General features: G+C 43.9%; 1 protein-coding gene across 1 annotated transcript in view; it reads right to left on the bottom strand.

Moving 5' to 3' along the window:
- Nucleotides 1-14,383, bottom strand: part of LOC145351942 (slit homolog 3 protein-like) — a 623,540-nt gene that overhangs the window by 545,940 nt on the left and 63,217 nt on the right. The window contains exon 4 of the mRNA XM_080201750.1: nt 2,549-2,620. Within this exon, the coding sequence (XP_080057876.1) occupies nt 2,549-2,620 (72 nt within the window). The remainder of the gene's footprint in view (nt 1-2,548; nt 2,621-14,383) is intronic.

The following is a 14,383-nucleotide window of genomic DNA, read 5'->3' as shown; positions in this document are numbered from 1 at the left end:
TTTCAGAAATTGGTGGACAAAAATGAGCAAGTTGTAACCTCTCAAACCATTCCTGGGCCAAGAAATCAGTCAAACAAAGTATTGCTAGATCGCAGTCCAATGTCAGGACATATTGCCACTCCTATCAGGACACATTCGATCAAGGGAGAAAGCATGAGTGAACTTTCCCCATTCCATGTCAAGCAGCTTCCCACTGATCAGACTCCTAAGATCAATCAGAACAATCGATCCCGACCTGTTCTCTCTCTCCATTCCTTGTGATTGGGTATGTTCTGAGATGGGTAACAATATGGATGTAGACCAGGAGGATATAGTGTGTTTCTGGAAGGACTTTCTCAGTTTGTTTAAAGACCAGGACATCAACAATGGGGGAAAATCTTCGCACCCAAATTATGCCTTGCTTTAAGTAGATTCAGAACAAAGGCATCCTTTATTAGGGCAAAAACCTCTTGGATTTACAGGATAATAAAATGCCAGTTTCTTTACAGATTGTTCAATCAGAAAATGGACTCATTGGAAGTGTATGAACACTCCTCTTTGAGTTATTGTCCGCCCCCAATCCCCCTGCCAACCCATCCTCCACTGCCCCCTTTTATTTAGCCTTTGAATCATTCGATCAAGTAGTAACCTTAGCCAAGTAGATGGCCAAGTGGGTGGCCTGAGTAGTTTCTCTGCCAGCACTACTCTTCCACCAACTCACAGGAAGCTTGCAAGAGAGGCCAGGTAGTAAGTCACGCTCTTGGTTTTATTTCCTTTCCTGTGGGGCAATGTGGGCCTCTGCTCGGCACCTTGCCACCATGCTAGCAGCACAGTCAAGTTAATATAGTGAAGAATTGCAGACACAGAACTGTTGTCCCAGCTTTCCGCTCTGAAAAGGCAATCTAGCCATCAATGATAACAGCATTTGTAAAGATTTTCACTGTTCGTGGTTTCTTCTCCATTGCAACTTACATTTGCATAGCAACTTTAAAAGCTGAAAAACATCCCAACACACTTCATGGGAACAAAATCAAAAATAAGGGCACCAATAAGTCAGAAGAGGAGATATTAGGAGGGGGTGATGATATATTTGGTCGAACGGTTTGTTCCTACAACATTTAACAAAGTTGCAAAAAAACTTTCCCTGTCAGTTAACCTGCTGTAAAAATGTGCTCACAATTACGCAATCAGTGAGGATTACCCCAACTTCGGCACCATTATGGATCATAAACCTTCATCACCTGACCTAACTGCAAAACCAGGACACCTGAGGGAATGCGTAACAAATGTACATTTTTTAAAAACCTGGCCATTCTATAATCATATTAGTGCATGAGAGAATTTGTAACAATGGAATTTGCACCAAGCCGATCAGGCAAAGCATTTAACACCTCCGAGGTCACTCCATTTTAAAAGGTAGTTTTGGAGAACAGGGAGAAAACAGCAGTGCTGGTAGCACCCATTGCCCTGTCCAACCAGGTATGATTTTGCCAACACGTAAAGCCATTGATAACATGCCAGCCAATGAAAGTTCACTCCAATCTAGCAGTTGCAATTTACATGAGTGTGTAAAGCAGTAAAATAAAATCCAAATTGATCAAACAGTCATTTCTGAGAACTTTAAACACAGACAACTTTCTGACGGGAAAACTAAAGCTATTCAACTCAAAGATATCTGAGCCAAATGATTGTCACTTGCTAAATAATAATCTTAAAATAGGCAACCATAATCACTGAAAATACTTAAGAATACAGGAAGAAATACAGGAAAAGTTTGTGTAGTCTAGCTTGGCAAATACCAACATTGAATGAACACATTTCCATTATTTCCTAAGTACTCACTCTCAAGCATGCAATGTATAGCACAGAAAGAGGCCATTCGGCCTATTGAATCTGCACTGATATTCCAAAAAAGCATCCTACCCAGGCCTCCCCCAGCCTCCCACCTGCCCCACTCCTTGTAACTCTATGCATTTATTCTAACTTACACATCTTGGGACACTAAGGGTCAATGTAGCATGGCCAATCCACCTAATCTGCACATCTTTGGACTGTGGGAGGAATCTGAAGAACCCAGAAGAAACCCATGCAGACATGGGGAGAATGTGCAAACTCCACACAGTCACCTTAGGCCAGAATCAAACCTGAGTCCCTGGCGCTGTGAGACAGCAGTGCTAACCACTGCACCACCATGCCACCCCTATTGTTTGAGAGAATGGTTCATTTAGTATTTAATGTACTAACGCACCTTTACACCTAGCATGCAAATCTTGATATAAAGTCCCGTTTAAATAAAATCCAAGTTACTATCCTGAATCTTTTGGAAACATTCTCATCAACCCGATAGCTCAGCTATTTCCTGATTCATCAATGAGTCAAAGATTTGAATAAGCAGGAATAGAGATGGCAGTCCCTAACCAACTTGCACAACAAGGCACTGATTGATCTGTTGAGCCAAAAAACATTGTAGACATTTTTTTCTTCCAACACAGAGGCAATTATGTAAGTTAAATCGGCCCTTTAAAAATTGGGTGAAAAGCATAAATAAAATGAGCTTTTGGTTACTTACAGTCGGGAGAGTTTTGGGGTACCTTGGAAGAGCAGCTCAGGAAGCACCTGAAGTTTATTCCTGTTGAGTCGCCTGATAAGAAAATGTAGAACAAAAGTAATCAAACACATGTGTGATGTATGTAGACCTCGTGCAGGACCAGTGCATCTCTTGGTCACTTCATATTCAAAACACTAAACTTCCCAACCTCCTCCAATAATGTGTATACCCAACTGATTTGTACTCGTCCGTACTGCAGTGCATCCCATATTGTAACAAAGACACAGTTCAACTAGTGATGTGCGCAGTATATCACAGCAAAACCACACAAGTTAATGCATAACAATGAATCCAAACAGATCACCTTACATTGTATAACATCCTGAACTGCACCGGAATTTTACCGCCCTGCCCACCACGGGAATCGGAATGGGCAACGGACAGACACCAGGAAGGTCTGTTGACCTCGAGAAGGATTTTACAGTTTCGGGACAAGTGAGGCCATAAAATCCTGCCCATAGTGTGCTGTACAATGCAGTGTGTCCTCTTTTATGTGCAGTACAAACCTTCACAACATACTGTGTTCTTAGTGACCAGTTATTTGGGATAGGGCACAAGGTGTTTAGATTTCTTGGTTCAAGGAAATCCATTTAACTCGTGAACAGATAGACAGCAGCTCAAATTTTAACTCATGGAGTTTTAAGGGAGAGTAGAAATGACCCATGCAGAGTTCATGGTACCCTTCCATCTTATCTGGACTGCACATGAATAGCACTGAACAGCTGCCTGCTGGCCAGCAGTGACACTAATACTGTTGAGAAATCAGGTTGGAGACCTGTACATTATCAGAGAGCCAAGGGACTGGTCCCCTAGAGTGTGTTAGCACTGGGAACAGTGGGGAAGTTGCTCCGACAGGTATTTACTTCTGTTGGAATGCAGTCAGGATGCCAACTGTGTGCTGACTGCTGATTATTGTCAGTTCTGAATGCAGGCAGGGGTACCTGCTCTGATCATGGGTTATATGTTCAGCATGTGGCCCTATATCATTACTAACTCACACCACTTGTATGTACTTAGCCACGTACAAGGAAGATGGATTATGCCTAATGGCATAAGGACCGAGACTGCTGGCTTTAAATATGCTTGCAACAATCAAAAAATAGCTGACCATGAGAAAGCACAGAGGCCAAGTTTTTCAGATGTTGAGTTAAGGTCTCGTCAGAAAAGGTCAAATGGAGGAGGGGTGCCCTGTAATAAGTGCATGCTGGATGCCTTCCAGACACATGGGCAGGATTCTCCCATCTGGGACCAGGTCCTGTGATGGGGATGCAGAAAGGGAGTGTTTCCCACTGTGGAGGCTGGTGGGAAAGCATGCCATATCTTCCAGCTCCGACCTCAGTAATTATGCATCCTGTGCCACATTGTGTGGCAGGGCGGGCATGATGACACACATCCAGGTGCCATATCAGACAGGTACCCAATGTCACTGACCCAACATTGAAGAAAGAAGGTGGACTTCCTTAAAAAGATGAATCTCCAGGACCACCCAATAGGAGGTCCTCGATGACACTGAATCTCGAAGACTGAACGGCGCGTGCACCTGGTCACTGTAAAAGGTCACCGAGTATATTTACACAGAGATAGAGTCCCTTTGAGACCTGGGCAGAGGATGGATTTGTTTTTGCTTCAGGCTTCTGTGCAGTAATGAGGTGACAGGTAATTACACAGAATTGAATCCCGTCTGTTCACCTGCATTTACAGAGGTCCAAACCATCAAACCTGACATGAGGTGAGGAAAGAATGCTTACTGTTAATTAAAGGAATGGTTACATTGCAGTATGTTCATATGCCAGAGGGATCTACAGATATCCTCTCTCTTTGCTATGGCATGTTTGTCTTTGAAAAGCTTATTTCCTCACATTTGCTAAGGTCTCACCTTGATACATGTCAAAAAAGTGAACAAGAAAATGTACTGTCTGTTCATCCAGTGTGCTGCCAGGCCATCACCAACATTTCTCCATTCATTGGCTGCAAGTTGGCTCCCCAATTTTTGTTTCCTGAAGATTCCAGCTTTCAGTTTGCCTCCTCCTTCAGACCAAGCCCAATCCATCACTCAAACAAGCCTCCCATCCAATGTCTCTGTCTACACTTCCCTCTATCTCTCAAAAGCAACCAGCGTAATCAAGGACACCAACATGCCACGGATGTACTCTCCTCTACCTTCTTCTGTCAGGAGAAAGATACTAAAGTCCGAGGACACATACTAACTGATGCAAGAACAGCTGCTTCCCTGCTGCCATCAGACTTTTGAATGGGCCTACTTTATATTAAGCTGACCTTTCTCCGTAGCACTACATTCTTCCCTCTCCTTTCCTTCTCCTTTATGTGCTATATGAAAAGTATATTTCATCTGTATAGCACGCAAGAAACAATACTTTTCACTGTATCCCAATACATGTGACAATAATAAATTAAATCAATTTTATGATTAGAGCCACTAGATGTCAACTCAATGGCATTTGTTGACACTTCAACATACAACGTCCCCATCCCCCGACTACAACACCCCATGCAAACCCCAGAAGGTTCCTTCAACACTAGGGCAGAACATTGAAAAATCTTACATTGTTCCAAGTTAGTTTTATTTGTATTTGCCTTTTTATTGCTGCACATTTAATAGAATGAAAAGGAAATATTTGTATGTTCAGTAGATTATGCACTCCAGTTACCACTTGCCAAAAATATTCATCGCTTCATCACAAAATATTGATGCCCAAATATTAATAACATTTGGAAGATACTTTCCAATTTAGAAAATATATGTGACAAAATATTCCTTTTTTCTTTGAACAACATTGTATAGAAATGGGAATTGCTTCAGTCGTGTGGACATGGAACCTTATGGCTATAGTCCAAGTCTTTTGTTCTTTGTGACGGAACGCTGCTGCTACAACATTTGTTATTGATTCGTGGGACATGAGTGTCGCTGGCTGGCCAGCATTTATTGTCAACCCTAATTGTCCTTGAGACTTTGTAGTAATTGATACTACTGAATGGCTTGCTAGGCCATTTTCAGAGGGCAGTTGAGAATCAACCACATTGCTGAGGCTCTGGAGTCATATGTAGGCCAAACTAGGTAAGGATGGCAGATCTCCCTCCCTATAGAACATTAGTGAACCAAATGGGTTTTTCCAACAATCTACAATGGTTTCGTGGTCATCAATAGATTCTTAATTTCAGATATTTTTAATGAGTTCAAATCCTGCCATGAGGGGATTCAAACCTGGGTCCCCAGAATAAGTTTATTTATTAGTGTCACAAGTAGGCTTACATCAACACTGCAATGAAGTTACTGTGAAAAGCCCTTAGTCACCACACTGCAGCACCTGTTCAGCACCTATTTATCATAGCCAATGCACCGAACCAACATGTCTTTTGGACTTGTGGGAGGAAACCGGAGCACCTGGAGGGAAACCCACACAGACATGGGAAGAACGTGCAGACTCCACACAGACGGTGATCAATACGAGGAATCGGACATTAGCTGAGTTTCTGGGTTAATAGTCTGACGATAATACCACTAGGCCATCGTTTTCCCTACTGCTGCAATTATATTGTGAAACTGGGGGAAAAAAAGGAGAGAAATGGGAAGGCAGATGCCATGATGGGGAGAGGAATACCAATTGATATTGAGGATTTGGAGATGCCGGGTAGAGTGTCAGGCGGCACTGAAGTCTCAAAGGATGCCAGCATAAAGAGAGCGAACGCTATTGCTATTATTCATTTTCTCCCTCCACTTCTAATTTTAGATTTTCACTGGGTGCGTTTATTGTCTTGAATTTTGTTCAGCATACCAGGAGAAGCCTGGGCAATCAGGAATCACATGAAATATTATTCATGTTGTGCTTCTTTAAATTGGGCAAATAACAGCTGATGGATGTTAATCCAGTTTCATGAGAGTAGGGAGCTGCAGGAAATGAAGCAGGGAAACTCTACAGGCTTGCTGACTGAGACAATCAAAGACTTGATTTGTAGATTGACAGTGTCCAAGCCAAGCCATTGCCCTCACATATTTAATTATCAAAGTAAGTTTTCAAAGCTGACTGTATACGTGGCTTATGCTGAAACATATATTTCAGCCACCAATACCAAGCTGCTGAGTTGAACAGACAGTCTGTAAAATAGCTCAATAGCTCCACTGCTAAATCAGCTCAAGGTCAACATGCGAGTTAAATTCTATCTAGTCCTTTTAATTTTCCCCAGTGGACACTGGCCTTTTTATCTTTTCTCTGAAAGCTGGTTAACAAGCCTCTAACAAGGCCTCAACAGGCAACCGCAGGCCTCACAATGAGGAGTATGCAGCATTGGTTAAATCTGATGAAAAGCTAAAGTTTTTTTTCTATTATGCTGCAAATTTCAGGAAGTGTATTGAAGGACATGCCCTGTCTACATCAATGGGGACAAAGTGGAAATGGCCGAGTTCTTCAAGGTTGGTCCAGATCACCAACAGCCTGTCCTGCTCCCTCCATGCCGACACTATCGTTAAGAAAGCCCACCGACACCTCTACTTTCTCAGGAGTTAAGGAACTTTGGCATCTCTGCTACAATTCTCACCAATTTCTACAGATGCGCCATAAAAAGCATTCTTTCCAGTTGTATCACAGCTTGGTACGGCTCCTGTTCTGTCCAAGACCACAATAAACTACGAAGGGTCATGAACAAAGTCCAGTCCGTCATGCAAACCAGCCTCCCATCCATTGACTCTTCTACATTTGCCTCAGGAAAGCAGCCAGCATAATCAAGGACCCCGCGCACCCTGGACATACCCTCTTCCACCTTCTTCTGTCGGGGAAAAGATACAAAAGTATGAGGACACGTACCAACTGAATCAAAAACAGCTTCTTCCCTGCTGCCATCAGATGTTTGAATGGACCTACCTCGCATTAAGTTGATCTTTCTTTACACCCTAGCTATGACTGTAACACAACATTCTGCACTCTCTCGTTTCCTTCTCTACGTATGGTATGCCTTGTCTGTGTAGCACACAAGAAACAATATTTTTCACTGTGTGCTAATATGTGACAATAATAAAATCAAATCAAATCAAATTTGGGGACATGGGGATTTCCTGCCAGATTGAGTGCTTTACCTGTCAGTTGGTCACTTTAACGCGGGTTGAGTCTGCTGGCTCTCTGATGAGATGACTCTTTTTTTCTTTAAGACAGCGGCAGGCCCCATCAAGGCTGCCATCTGGCTTTACTGCCCATGCTCTGCTGGCAGCTCCCACCTCCTGGTAATGCTGGGCATTGCTCATTGGGCGTTGAGCCTGCTTCAAGGCCAATTAGGACCCTTAGTTTTGAAGAGAACATCACATGAGCAATGCAGCTATGATGCGGCATTCATGACCTGCAAATGTTCCAGGCAATCTCAGTGAATGATGGAGTAGCCCCAAGGGACCTTAATAGCTTACTCTTGTTCTTATGTTCCTAACATTCAATGACCAGCATCCGTAAACAAAGCAGATTAAAGAAAAATAATTTGGATACGTTCAAATGTAGAAGATACTAAGTTCACAGCCTCTGCTCTAATGGACAGAATATGGTGGCACAGTGATTAGCATGGCTGCCTCAGAGCGCCAGGGACCTGGTTCAATTCCCAGCTTGGGTCACTCTCCGTACAGAGCCTGCTTGTTCTCTCCGTGACTGCATTGGTTTCCTCGGGGTGCTCCGGTTTCCTCCCACTGTCCTGAAAGATGTATTGGTGAGATGCATTGGGTGTGCTAATTTCTCCCTCAGTGTACCAAACATGCGCCAGAGTGTGGCAACTCGGGGATTTTCATAGTAACTTCACAGCAGTGTTAACTTACGAGATAGAGATGCTGGCATTTAACTGGGGTGGGCACTGTATGAAGTCTCACAATACCAGGTTAAAGTCCAACAGGTTTATTTGGAATCATGAGCTTTTGAAGCACTGCTCCTTCATCAGGAGCTCTGAAAGTTTGTGATTCCAAATAAACCTGTTGGACTTTAATCTGGTGTTGTGAGACTTCTTACAGCGTTAATGTAAGCTTACTTGTGACACTAATAAATAAGTGAATATGAAACACAGTATCACTGAAAGAGACTGAACTGCGATTGTACTTCCATTAAAGTTGCTTTTTAAATCACAAACAGTCAGGCATCTGTTTCTCTAGTGTCACAACACTGCGTAAAGTAATTCCAGCACTTGAGTTTGAGTTTATCCCCTGGCCTATCATTCCCTGAATCTTCAACTTCATGTCTGCCAAACGTTTTACCCTAAAATGGTGGTTTCTGGATTGAATCTCTATTATCATCTTATTTATAAACTTGATATTTCAAACAAAAGGAAGCAGTGAACTCAGTCAGCATGATCACTGTTTTCTATCACTCTGCCTGTCATCACTTGACAATGAGGCTCACCAAGAAATATAACAAGCAACTTTATTTCATTTATGTTAACATTACAAAGTTGAGCACCACGTACATCATGAAAATTGTTGCCAGAGGTTTTGGTCACATGCTACGCAGTGTGATCCCTTGCTAGTTCTTTTAAAAGGTTGGCACATTCTGGCACTGGGATGGACAAGGCGAGGGAAGTGATGTTTATCTTATGATTGAAAAAACAACAAGATCAAAGCAAAATCACACATAGCATCCAGGCCTAGTCATGTATCAACACAGCTGTATAGCAGCGGACCCCGTGAGCCCATCAAAGAACCCACCTGATTGCCTTACACCAACCTCACTTTGCTGACATTAATGTAGTGTCAGCGACTGGTAGAAATCCACAGTCCCCCATACCACCAGCATTCCCCCCTCCTCCACCCCACGCCCACCACCCACACCCAAACCCAATACAAGCTCTGCAAAGTTGGTATTTGATGAAGAATTACCCATTGGAATGTTGCTTTCCCTGCTGCAGTTTGCCCCAGACTACAGTAATTACAGGCAATGAATTTCAAAGCCCTTTCATTCCCAGGGCAGTGTGCACCGCGACAGTTGACATGCATACACAGTAGTTGTGAATATGCAGCTGTTTGGGGTTAAGGATCCATGGATCACCTGGGATGACAGGCAGTTGACGCGATGATTTTGTCAGGATTACACCAGACCAAAATTTGTCTCGCACGGACGGGCTCATCGAGAGGAAGAACCATTATTAACCTGGAGCTCCTTTGAAAGGATTTCTAATCACTGCTCCTCAAAGAAATGAAGGGTATTGCAGCACCATTACTTATCACCCTTTTTTTTTTCTCCTCCCTTTTAGATATTGGTTCCACCTTGAATACAGACTTAAGGGTGCCAAGCTCCAGCTGCCGATCAGCCAAGTGACGTATTCCGATCATCCCATCTGCAGAGTTCCCTCCTCCCTCCCACCCCATTTGCCTCCATCTGCAGAGTTGTCTGCCTCCCACCCCGATCACCCCACCTGCAGAGTTCCCTTCCTCCCTTTCCCCCATCATAGTTCCACACCCACAGACACCACCCCCATTTGGCACATTCCTGGCACAGTTATCGTGCCCAGTGGGCAGTGCCAGGGTGCCCATTGGACAATGCCAGGGTGCAAAGCAGACAGTGCCCCACAGGCACTGTCCAACTATGCCCCTGACCACCCTGGAGCTACAAAGGCCTCCAATTTCATCCCTCCACACCTCCCCCCCCGCCAGCAAGGCTACCACCTCTGGTCTCCAGCTGATGGAGACCATCCTGTGATTCTCGCCAGTCAGAAACTTGACTGGCAACCAGGTAAGTGAAAGTTAGCTCAGACAATAGTGTCCGGGACTCGCTAATGACATTAGGGTGGGATTTTCCAACCGCACTCGCCCAAAACCAGAAAATTCCATTCAAGGTCAATGCACCTTTGCAAGAGCCCACCCCCACCACCACCCCCCCCCGCCCTCGCCTCTCCCCACTCCCGATACAATTCCAGTGGCGGAAAATTCCCATTCCTGATGTCTTTAATATTTAAAGGTCATAAGATCGTGACCAGAGATTCCATAACAAATAAAGGGTGAAACCACAGGATTTCTAATAACACGAGAGAGGAGGAAATCTAGTCTAAATTTGTTTGTCCAGTGAGTGGCAGCTACAGGAAGGAAGTGACAGGTCTGGTCATGCACTTCTCGCTTCCCAGGCAGCCATTTTCTTTCCAGGAGGGTGGAAAAAAAATGATGTTAAACAGCAAAATTAAAGGGAAGGCACTGGACAGAAAGTACATGCACAAAAAGATGGCACTGGGTGCATGTAGAATTGTAAATAAAGATTAATTCATCAGATAGAATGAATACTCACCTTTATTCTGCGTGAGATAATGAAAACCACCCACCCAGCCTGAACACTTTTTAAAACCAATTAAAATAAACCCCAGATGAATTCTAACCTGGCTCTGCCTGCTGCATTTAGCATTGAATTATTGCGCAGCGGAATCCTGGCTCCGGTGGTTCTGTGCACAGTACACTGGAATCTCTGTATAAAGCTCCAGCCAGAACAAGGTTTAAAAGGTCAGTGCTGATATGTTTAAAGCCTGCAGTAAGCAGGGATTCTGTGCCAGCTTTGTATAGAGTTGGAAGAGGTGATGATGGGTCTATTGTTTCTGGATTATACAGGTACACAAACTTCCTGGTAGTTAAAGGGGTTGAAAGCCAATGAGGAAAGGTATGAATGCCACATCTGGGTGAAACTTCAAATACCAGCACTCTAAAACAATTTAAGCTTTCATTCGGCCAGTCCTTAAGGAAGGTTTGGTTCCATTGCTTGTTGTGAATGACCTATTCTACACTGCAAACAGGGTCTGTTTGCTCAGGTAAAGTTCATGAACGAGACCTTCAGATTTTGCGGTTGCTATCTTGCCCGACCTCCCCAATCCTTCAAAGGTTCACAGTTGCTACATCAGGAACTCTATCCAGCTCCATTCACCTCAAGAGGATTGGCGTTACACAGAGCTTTCCCATTAACCGACAGGAGTAAATGTAGTTGCAATTTGGTTCAGCTGGTTGGCATTTTGCCTCAGAGCCCCAAGCAGGGCTTTGAGCTTTATCAAGCTTCACCTGGCATTCAGGGCCAATTTTGAAGAGGCGCTGCATTGTGGGGGGTCCCATTCTTTCTTTCCGGATATTAAATGCAGTTCCAGTTTTCATGGATAAATGATCTTCTGACACTATTTAAAAAGCAAGTAACGTTCCCAGTTTCCTCATCAACCTTCCTCCTTTTGTCTAAATAACTAAAGATCTTGTCCTTTTAATCTAACTTGCTGTACATGAAGAGCTCTACGATGTTTCTAAGAGAAGCAATCAAGTCATGTTTTATTCACTCTTGTGAAAGTCTGAAGGCATTACGGAATGGCATGTTGGCACAAAGGTGGCACGTGGCGCAGTGGTTAGCACTGCTGCCTCACAGCGTTAGGGAGTCGGGTTCGATTCCCAGCTTGGGTCACTGTCTGTGTGGAGTTTGCACATTCTCCCCATGGGTTTCCTCCGGGTGCTCCGGTTTCCTCCCACAGTTGAAGGTAGGGGAGGTTAGATGGATTAGCCATGCTAAATTGCCCCTTCGTGTCAGGGAGATAGGGCCGGGGTGGGATTGTGGTCAGTGCAGACTCGATGAGCTGAATGGCGTCCTTTTGCATTGTAGGATTTGATGATTTTATGAAATTGAATCCACCCCTTAGTAACATGGGGGTGGGGGCAGAGGAAAGAGCTACAGTCTGGGACATGTGGAATTCACCCCATCTCCCATGAAAAAGGCACAGATTAGCAATGCCATTCATTTCAGTAATGGAGGCCAAACTCACTTGATGGGGCAGAGAATAATTGGGAAGGAAACAAAAGAAAAAGGAAAATACATGTGGCTGTCCAAGGCATCTATCTGTCTTTGTATTTTACATTACATAGACTCCAGCAAGTCTAAAGAGCAAAAATCAGATGCCACAATTAAACGGCCACAAATATGTTTGACAAAAGAGCTTACTTCTCTGAGCGAAAGTATTATGCTTTCTGGATTGGACCCTGTGCAAGACTCCAGAACGTCTACACAACACAAAACCCAAATTAAATCACTGACAGGCTAATGTGATTGCAATGCAAACTAGATGGATGGGGACAAACATTCCAGATCAACACCACCACAGTGTACACAAGACAACACACACACGTGTCGAAGCAGCTTTACGCCTTTTCAGCTGAAGCAGGAGTTAAAATCTATGCTAAAGATTACGCTCGCTGTGATCCTGCGCCTTGTTCGGAGTACCGAGCTTCTCTGCATAATGCGCAAGGCATGGGAAATGGGAGTCAGGCTGACAAGTCAGAGGGGCAAAAACTGTTTTTCAGAAGCAAAAGGCAGCAAACCAATATCAATTAGGACTCGCCTTTGATGCTCTTTAATTGGGGCAAAGGGAGTGGGGGAGGGGAGGAGGGGGAGGTCACTTGACTGTCAAAATTACTTGAGATAGAGATAAATCAAACATCACTAGCAGTAATCTATACAACATCTTTGTGCAAAGAAAACACTTGGATCATCAGACAAGGACAGAGAAAAGAGTCAATTAATGCTCACCCTGCTTTCAAAGGGAGTAAGAACTGACCTTTCGACCTTTGTTGCGATACCAGAAATTTTGTGAATAAAACAGTGTCTCAGCATTTCCCTGGTCTTTTCAAGAGGTCACGTTGTGTTCTGATGTATATCAAGCACAAGGGCCTGACCTGAAAACTAGAGACTCTTCATTATCTTTATTCTCAAAAATAATGAAGAATTTGCAATGGATGTGTTTTGTTTTAAGCAGCTGTTGAGTCTTCCCAGTGCTAATGACATCACTGGAGGAAGCGAACCAAGTGGAATTACTGCCCTGACAAAAAAATGGATTATCAGAAGAGCTACAGTCAATAACACTTAATGCTAGAGTGGGAGCAGTTATTGAATTGACAGTGTGAGGAAATTGGATTAACATCTGTAGAGGTACAGTCAGTAACAAACACATGTGAGGCTAGGTGGAGCTATCATTAATCTGGCATTGACAGAGAGCTGGATTAGCATCAGTTGAGGTGATAGTACAGCATACTGGTTCAGAGCACATACTGATGTACAAAGGTAAATTCTAACCCAAGCCACCCAAGGGGCTACAATGCAGGCCGAAGACTGGTAATGTGTTGAGAGGGATTTTCCCACACGTTCCTGTCATCTCCAAACCTTAATCTTGAACTTGCCTGAAAGAGAAGGTTGCTGCTCACCCCAGACTAGCAGAGGCTACATCTCAAATGGGAAATTTGCATCCCAATTAACAGGATGCATTTTACCTGTTGACTGGTCAATGCTCCACATTGTCACAAAGCTGCCAGCAGAAGTAGAAAGCAGTGAGGATCCTGTTCACGGATAAATAAGTGAGTCTTTCATTTATTCTACCCCTAAGATTTCTTGTCCCACAGGGCCTCAGGCCTGTTGTACCCAAGACACCTCTATGCCTCCTGATCATAGTCACCGGAACTCCACCACCTCACCCATCACAGTACCGGGGCGGGTGTGGGTCAGACAATGGCAATCATCATTGACCTTGGGCGGGAATCCCACCCAGAGTTTTCAAACCCCATATTCTGTCTTTCCAAAGAAAGTTTCCGTGATGTCTTTATTCACAAAACTGTAACTAGCTCTGATCTAGTCACCAAAAAGTGCGATAAGAAAATGAAAACCAACAGGTTACACAGTCGTTTTCACATCCAGATGTTGTTGCCCACTTCATGCATTCATTCAAAGCTACTTAAATGGTCGAGTTACCCAGTCATGGCATTGGTACCAGCAGCCTCACTACTTGCCCTCACCCACCCCCGCCACAGATTTTGACCACTCCTTG

Source organism: Carcharhinus amblyrhynchos, chromosome 13 (genome assembly GCF_965287045.1).
Source record: "Carcharhinus amblyrhynchos chromosome 13, sCarAmb.v2.hapA, whole genome shotgun sequence".
NCBI classification, from domain to species: domain Eukaryota; kingdom Metazoa; phylum Chordata; class Chondrichthyes; order Carcharhiniformes; family Carcharhinidae; genus Carcharhinus; species Carcharhinus amblyrhynchos.
The sequence above is the reverse complement of the archived record's forward strand: the minus strand, read 5'-3'. Positions and strand labels throughout refer to the sequence as shown.